Raw genomic sequence first — 8,156 nt, 5'->3', positions numbered from 1 at the left:
ATTTTTTGATTGAAATCGGGAGACACATCCAATATGGTATTCCCTTTATCCCATAATATAAGAACATTTTTTTACACTTTGCAGAATGTAATTTGAGATCTCAACAAAGCTAAAGAAACAAGATTCAAAAGGCAGAAAAGCTCTTCTCCTCCCGCCGGCGCCGCCGCCGGTCTGTCCCATCTCCTATGAGGTTAGAAAGGAAAAAGGAAAAAGAAAAAAGAAAAAAAGACAGCCGTAGGATGAGGTGGGAGTACGGATGGAAGCATGGGGAGGGAGCAGGCAAGTCGAATCCCTAGACCATGGAGGTGCGGAGGATCACGGCCCTCCACCGGCAGGAGGGACCCCGTTCTCGTTCTTGTTAGAGTCAGCGTCTTGGTTGGGGTTGTGTGGCGACGATGATGTCCCTTAGTAAGAATAATGTCTCCCATGTTCTATCCCCGTCCTAATGGTGCGTCTAGCATCGTCGGAGGGGTGTGGAGGTTTGTCTCCTTCGGATCTTGCGGGATTCGATCAGTGCTGGTCTCTGGTGAATCTATTTGGGTCTTGTCTTCGTTCGTCTTCATTTAGGTGTATAAAGGTTTGATCCTTCTGATCTACAACTTTCTTCATCGGCGATGGTTGCTAGTACTCTGGTGTGCTGGTCCTATGGTCCTTAACGCGACGACTTCTCTACTGTCTACTACAATAAGGTTTGCCCGACTCCAGTGAGGGAGGGGCGATGACGGCGGCGCGCCTTCAGCTCGCTTCAGTGCTTGTAGTAGTCGCTAGGTGACCCATGGACATGGTTATAATTTTTATTACCTTTGTTGTTTTTTTATACTATCATTATTAAAGATGAATAGATTGGAATTTTTTCCAGAAAAAAAAATGTTCAAGAGGCGTCCCGGAAGGAAGAACACCATCGTCTCTTCCGAGGAAGCGGAAAACGAAACGAAAACGCAGCGTCTCCGTCCATAAAAAAATAAGCCGTGGGCCAGCAAGGCACGCACGCACAGATCTCCAAACCCAGCCACGCCAGGTTAATAGCCGCCGCAACCCACAAGATGGACGCCAGGACGCCCCGGCACCAAAGGCTGCTCCGCACCCCGCGCGGCCCACCGACGCCCCATCATCCCCGCCACCACCCCGGCACGCCCGGCCAAAACCCTATCCGCTACGTCCCAGCCGCCGCCCCGATCTCCCCGCGCTCCGCCGCCGCCGCGGCCGCCGCCGCCATGGAGGACGACGCCATCACCACGCTCATGGACATCGACGACTCCCCCCGCAGCGCCGCCGGCGCCGGCTTCCTCGACGATGACGACGAGGGGGACCTCCTCCACTCCCACCGCATGGGCGGCCGCGGGAACGAGGCGCGCGGCCCCCTCCCCTTCGCCGGCTTCTTCAACACCTTCGACGGCGCCGACTTCGACGACTCCGATCTGGCCTGATCGAGGCGTCTTCCGGTACTAGTAATGAGGCTGGGAGGTCGTTCTGTCGATATGGTACTTGCGGTCTATCTAGTTAGGTTATCGGTGAAGTGAAACTATTTCGAGGCATCTGGAGACCTTTCGGTGATCAATCTAAGTATCGCACTGCTGCGTTGCCCTTGGATCTCGTGTTGTTTGGTTAATATATGCAAGTGCCTTAACTTATCCTTGATTAGTATCATCTCTGCGAGGTTCTCTTTATAGTTCGATCGGTTATGGATTGTTGCTATGTTATTTCTGCTCAATTGTGGCTGTGTTGGGAACGAGCTGATGCTATGCTAATAAATTAGCTTCGATTCTTGCTGTTGTGCGTTGTTTATCTTGCATAGATGGTGTTTGATTTTATTATTGAAAACATTAGTATACTAGAGATACCTGATTCCCCAATCTCTTTGATCATACAGGTGCAATTTTAGCCATTTTATGGAAGACGTTAGTCTAGTAGGTATACTTAATTAGCATATCTCTTTGACGAGCAGTGATGTTGCACTGGAAAATCCAATTATCATCGCAAATAAACACAGGGGATGCTTAGCTGGAACTTCAGTTAACTCTTATTATGTTCCTTTGCAAGACAATTTAGTGATTTGTTAGGAGTTTGATGATCAACCAGGATAGCTCAATTTTCACTTAATCAATGCTGCAAGTGCAGTGAAATTTCGTAAGCAATATGCCCGTGATTTCCGAGGAGTTGATGCACTAGGATAACCATGTACTTTTGATTGACCTTGCAATTGCAAGTCGCATTCTATTAGCACGGAAAATTGAACCCCTCTTCTTTGAAATCATCTCTATAACTTTATGAAATATTTTATGATTGTAAATTATTATTGATTAGTATCATCTTTGTGAGTTGCTTTTGTTCTCTTCCTTGTTCTAATGATTATGATTATGGATATGCTTGTTGTTGTGTTATTTCTGCTCGTGGCTGTGCTGGGCATGAGCAGATGCTAAGCTAATTAATTAGCTTCAATTCTTGCTGTTTTATGTTGTTGATCATGCATAGATGGTCTCGTTGATAAGTAGTAGTGGTATTAGTTTGCAATTCTGTTGAAACATTGGTCTACTAGGGATACTTAATTCGCGAATCTCTTTGATAAGTAGTGGTATTAGTTTGCAATTTTGTTGAAACATTGGTCTAACTAGGGGTACTTAATTCGCAAATCTCTTTGATCAGTAGTTGTATATGAGTTCCGCCACACATACGATGATTTCTGTACGATCTGTGTACGACACTCGATAGCAGCCGTCCATTTTATTTTCTGTACAGCTGGGATAAGATCGTATGAGGCTTTTATTGTACGCAGAGCACTTCCGGTAGTGGTATTAGTTTGCAATTTTAGCGATTATAATGAAAACGTTGGTCTAGTCGGGATACTTAATTAGTACTCCCCCTGTTCCATAATTCTTGTCATGGTTTTAGTTCAAATTATGGAACGGAGGGAGCAGACATCTTTGATCAGCAGTGGTATTGCACTGGAAAGTCCAATTATCATCGACCCTTTTCTGTAGTACTGCTTATGTAACTTAATATAAGAAAAAATTTTGACACTCTAAAAACGTCTTATAAAAAAATTCCAGAGGGACTAGTAAAGACAGGGAATGCCTAGCTGGAACTTCAGAACTCTTATTATGTTTCTTTGCAACGCAATCAGTGCAATGCTTGTTATGTTTCTTTGCAACACAATTTAGAGAAATACCATTGTTACAAGATGCATTAGTGCTAGTACTTAACAGTATAGTATAAACTGCTGTCCTATTGCGGTAGCTGTAGAGTTGATCCCAACTTAAACTGTTGCTAAGTTTGGTATTCAAGGATCTCGGCCATACAAAATACAGTATGAGTTTCTCGGATGGTTTATCCCAGACCAATCTGTTGGAGTGTTAAGGAAATAATTTGCAAGTAGCATGCATGACTTGTTAGAAACTTTGGTTGACCTAGCATCGAAAGCCTACTTGAAATTGGCCCTTGCTTCATTTTCTATGTCAAATGTCAATATCTGGGTGCTAATATGTTTTCCCTTCATATGTGCAATTGCTTGAATCATTGAAAGTCAACTCTTTCCAAGGCCATGTATAAGAGTGTGATGTGACAGTAAATAGTGACAGTAAATAGATTCTGTTCGGCTGTTTTTTATTTGGGAGTGCCGAATATAAGTGTGCTGAATATAAGCTGTCATTTTTGCTTTTTGACGTCTGGAACTGTCATATTTAATACTCCCTCTGTTCCTAAATATTTGTCTTTTTTAGAGTTTAAATGGACTACCACATATGGAAATTATATAGACTATTTTAGAGTGTAGATTTACTCATTTTGCGTATGTAATCACTTGTTAAAATATCTAGAAAGACAAATATTTAGGAACAGAGGGAGTAAAAGGGTGATGCTAGCAGCTGGTCGACCAGTTAGCGCCTCGTATCGGTGGGCGAGGCATCTGGGCGCGCCTAACCGATCCTTGTGTCACCCTTCGGCGACCAGTTTCAGCGGAGAGAAAAAGAAGGGCCCCTGATTCATTACACACTTCCCCCTCCGACCTCTTTGATCACTGGCAGCAAAGCCTACTGTCTGTGGGGATGATTCCGATGGTGAGAGGGGTAGGAAGGAGGCTGATCTATTGAGGCGCGAGGGGCCTCTTAAGCTGGATACCCTAGTCTCGGAGAGCCTTTCTTTCTTCAGTGTGTGAATCTATGTCTTTCTTCAATGTATGAATCAGAGATTACAGTGCACATTATTTTTTTAGAATCATGGGGGAGGGGGTTTTCCCCGCCTGGATATATTACTCAAAGAAGTCAGGCCAACTTCACCGCGCGACCCCATCTTGTCCGCGCGCGTCCGTTTGAGGTAAAACGGACGAATAGCTCGGCCTAGGAGGCGTCCTCAAATGGACAAATGTTCGGATTTCGTCCGTTTTCGACCCATCTCTGACCCAAACTTGCGCTCGTGAAACGGACGCGCGCGGACGGCCTGGACGCCCTTGTACCCCCGTAGCCCGCCTGTCGGGGACACTAGTAGTCCCTTCGCTCCTAACGCTTCCATCCTCTCTCTCCCGCCCCGCCCCGCCGCCGGCGCCGTCGCTATTCTCTGGTCGCCTCCTCACCGCGCAGCCACGGCCACCTCCTCACCGTGCAGCCCCCGACCGTCCCTACCAAACCATGTCTCGACATGGTCGCTACCACACCCGCGCTTTGGCCGTAGTTTTGGCCGTCGATCGGAGGTTTGGCCGTCGTCGTCTTTGCCGGTCGCAGAGGGGAGACGACCGCCAGCGACGTACCACGGCGGCCTCGGCAGCTTCCGACGAGAGCTCCAAAGCGGCCAGTAGCCGGCCGGCAACCACCCCTGCTGCGTCGAGGTGATCATCGCGGCCTCTTCGCCACCACGACCGCAAGGTGTTTGGCATTTTGCCCACAAAGGTATGGACAGTAGAGACGAGTTTTTCTTCCATCATTTCCTTTGTTCATAGGATGATGAAGATCTTGTGGTGGTTGCACTGGTCGTTCACGACCACATTCAACGGCAGCTTTCTCGGTACAGGGGGTCAGTCCCTGGCCGTGCTCCCAACCTAAACCGCAACAGGGAGAGAGGCCACGCCCTGCTTGTTGGGTAACGTAGCAGAATTTTAAAATTTTCTACGCACCACCAAGATCAATCTATGGAGTCATCTAGCAACGAGGGAGAGAGGGGTGCATCTACATACCCTTGTAGATCGCGCGTGGAAGCGTTCAAGAGAACGGGGTTGATGGAGTCATACTCGGCGTGATCCAAATCACCGACGACCAAGTGCCGAACGGACGGCACCTCCGCGTTCAACACACGTACGGTTGGGAAGACGTCTCCTTCAACTTGATCCAGCAAGGGGAAAGGAGAGGTTGATGAAGATCCAGCAGCACGACGACGTGGTGGTGGATGCAGCAGGATCCCGGCAGGGCTTCGCCAAGCGCAAGCGGGGAGGAGAGGTGTTACGGAGGGAAAGGGAGGCGCCAAGAGCAAAGGTGCGGCTGCCTTCCCTCCCCCTTTCTTTATATAGGGGCCTTGGGGGGCGGCCCTAGGGAGATGGATCTCCAAGGGGGCGGCGCCAAGGGGTGGCTTCCCCTCCAAGCCAAGTGGGGGCCGCCCCCACCCCTAGGGTTTCCCAACCCTAGGCGCGGGGGAGGCCCAAGGGGGGGCGCACCAGCCCACTAGGGGCTGGTTCCCCTCCCAATTCAGCCCATGGGGTCCTTCGGGATAGGTGGCCCCACCCGGTGGACCCCCGGGACCCTTCGGTGGTCCCGGTACAATATCGGCGACCCTCGAAACCTTCCCGATGGCCGAAACTAGACTTCCTATATATAAATCTTTACCTCGGGACCATTCCGGAACTCCTCGTGACGTCCGGGATCTCATCCGGGACTCCGAACAACTTTCGGGTTACTGCATACTAATATCTCTACAACCCTAGCGTCACCGAACCTTAAGTGTGTAGACCCTACGGGTTCGGGAGACATGCAGACATGACCGAGACGACTCTCCGGTCAATAACCAACAGCGGGATCTGGATACCCATGTTGGCTCCCACATGCTCCACGATGATCTCATCGGATGAACCACGATGTCGAGGATTCAATCAATCCGTATACAATTCCCTTTGTCAATCGGTACGTTACTTGCCCGAGACTCGATCGTCGGTATCCCAATACCTCGTTCAATCTCGTTATCGGCAAGTCACTTTACTCGTGCCATAATGCATGATCCCGTGATCAACCACTTGGTCACATTGAGCTCATTATGATGATGCATTACCGAGTGGGCCCAGAGATACCTCTCCGTCATACGGAGTGACAAATCCCAGTCTCGATTCGTGCCAACACAACAGACACTTTTGGAGATACCTGTAGTGTACCTTTATAGTCACCCAGTTATGTTGTGACGTTTGGCACACCCAAAGCACTCCTACGGTATCCAGGAGTTGCACAATCTCATGGTCTAAGGAAATGATACTTGACATTTGGAAAAGCTACAGCAAACGAACTACACGATCTTTGAGCTATGCTTAGGATTGGGTCTTGTCCATCACATCATTCTCCTAATGATGTGATCCCGTTATCAATGACATCCAATGTCCATAGTCAGAAAACCATGACTATCTTTTGATCAACGAGCTAGTCAACTAGAGGCTCACTAGGGACGTGTTGTGGTCTATGTATTCACACATGTATTACGATTTCCGGATAACACAATTATAGCATGAATAATAGACAATTATCATGAACAAAGAAATATAATAATAACCATTTTATTATTGCCTCTAGGGCATATTTCCAACAGTCTCCCACTTGCACTAGAGTCAATAGTCTAGTTACATTGTGATGAATCGAACACCCATGCAGTTCTGGTGTTGATCATGTTTTGCTCTAGGGAGAGGTTTAGTCAACGGATCTGCCACATTCAGGTCCGTATGTACTTTACAAATCTCTATGTCTCCATTTTGAACACTTTCACGAATGGAGTTGAAGCGACGCTTGATATGCTTGGTCTTCCTGTGAAACCTGGGCTCCTTGGCAAGGGCAATAGCTCCAGTGTTGTCACAGAAGAGAGTCATCGGGCCCGACGCATTGGGTATGACTCCTAGGTCGGTAATGAACTCCTTCACCCAGACTGCTTCTTGTGCTGCCTCCGAGGCTGCCATGTACTCTGCTTCACATGTAGATCCCGCCACAACGCTCTGCTTGCAACTGCACCAACTTACTGCCCCACCATTCAAAATATACACGTATCCGGTTTGTGACTTAGAGTCATCCAGATCTGTGTCGAAGCTAGCATCGACGTAACCCTTTACGACGAGCTCTTCGTCACCTCCATAAACGAGAAACATATCTTTAGTCCTTTTCAGGTACTTCAGGATATTCTTAACCGCTGTCCAGTGTTCCATGTCGAGATTACTTTGATACCTTCCTACCAAACTTACGGCAAGGTTTACATCAGGTCTGGTACACAGCATAGCATACATGACAGACCCTATGGCCGAAGCATAGGGGACGATACTCATCTTTTCTCTATCTTCTGCCGTGGTCGGGCATTGAGCCGTGCTCAATCTCGTACCTTGCAATACAGGCAAGAACCCCTTCTTTGACTGATCCATTTTGAACTTCTTCAATATCTTGTCAAGGTACGTACTCTGTGAAAGACCAATGAGGCGTATCGATCTATCTCTATAGATCTTGATGCCTAATATATAAGCAGCTTCTCCAAGGTCCTTCATTGAAAAACACTTGTTCAAGTAGGCCTTTATGCTTTCCAAGAATTCTATATCATTTCCCATCAACAATATGTCATCCACATACAATATGAGAAATGCTACAGAGCTCCCACCTCACTTTCTTGTAAATGCAGGCTTCTCCATAAGTCTGCGTAAAACCAAACGCTTTGATCATCTCATCAAAACGAATGTTCCAACTCCGAGATGCTTGCACCAGCCCATAAATCAAGCGTTGGAGCTTGCACACCTTGCCAGCATTCTTAGGATCGACAAAACCTTCCGGCTGCATCATATACAATTCTTCCTTAAGGAAACCATTAAGGAATGTTGTTTTGACGTCCATTTGCCAGATCTCATAATCATAGAATGCGGCAATTGCTAACATGATTCGGACGGACTTCAGCTTCGCTACGGGTGAGAAAGTCTCATCGTAGTCAACCCCTTGAACTTGTCGATA

The 8,156-nt window shown here is 47.6% G+C and overlaps 1 protein-coding gene across 1 annotated transcript; it reads left to right on the top strand.

Moving 5' to 3' along the window:
- Positions 1-989: 989 nt before the first annotated feature.
- Positions 990-1,769, top strand: LOC123127753 (uncharacterized). The gene has a single exon (XM_044547579.1). The coding sequence runs from the start codon at positions 1,044-1,046 to the stop codon at positions 1,425-1,427; it is 384 nt and encodes a 127-aa protein (XP_044403514.1). The 5' UTR covers positions 990-1,043; the 3' UTR covers positions 1,428-1,769.
- Positions 1,770-8,156: the final 6,387 nt, after the last annotated feature.

This window comes from Triticum aestivum, chromosome 6A (genome assembly GCF_018294505.1).
Source record: "Triticum aestivum cultivar Chinese Spring chromosome 6A, IWGSC CS RefSeq v2.1, whole genome shotgun sequence".
Classification (NCBI taxonomy): domain Eukaryota; kingdom Viridiplantae; phylum Streptophyta; class Magnoliopsida; order Poales; family Poaceae; genus Triticum; species Triticum aestivum.
The sequence above is the reverse complement of the archived record's forward strand: the minus strand, read 5'-3'. Positions and strand labels throughout refer to the sequence as shown.

Bases quoted from the DNA above. Each gene is read 5' to 3' on its own strand.
- LOC123127753 (XM_044547579.1), top strand. From the start codon at position 1,044: ATGGACGCCAGGACGCCCCGGCACCAAAGGCTGCTCCGCACCCCGCGC.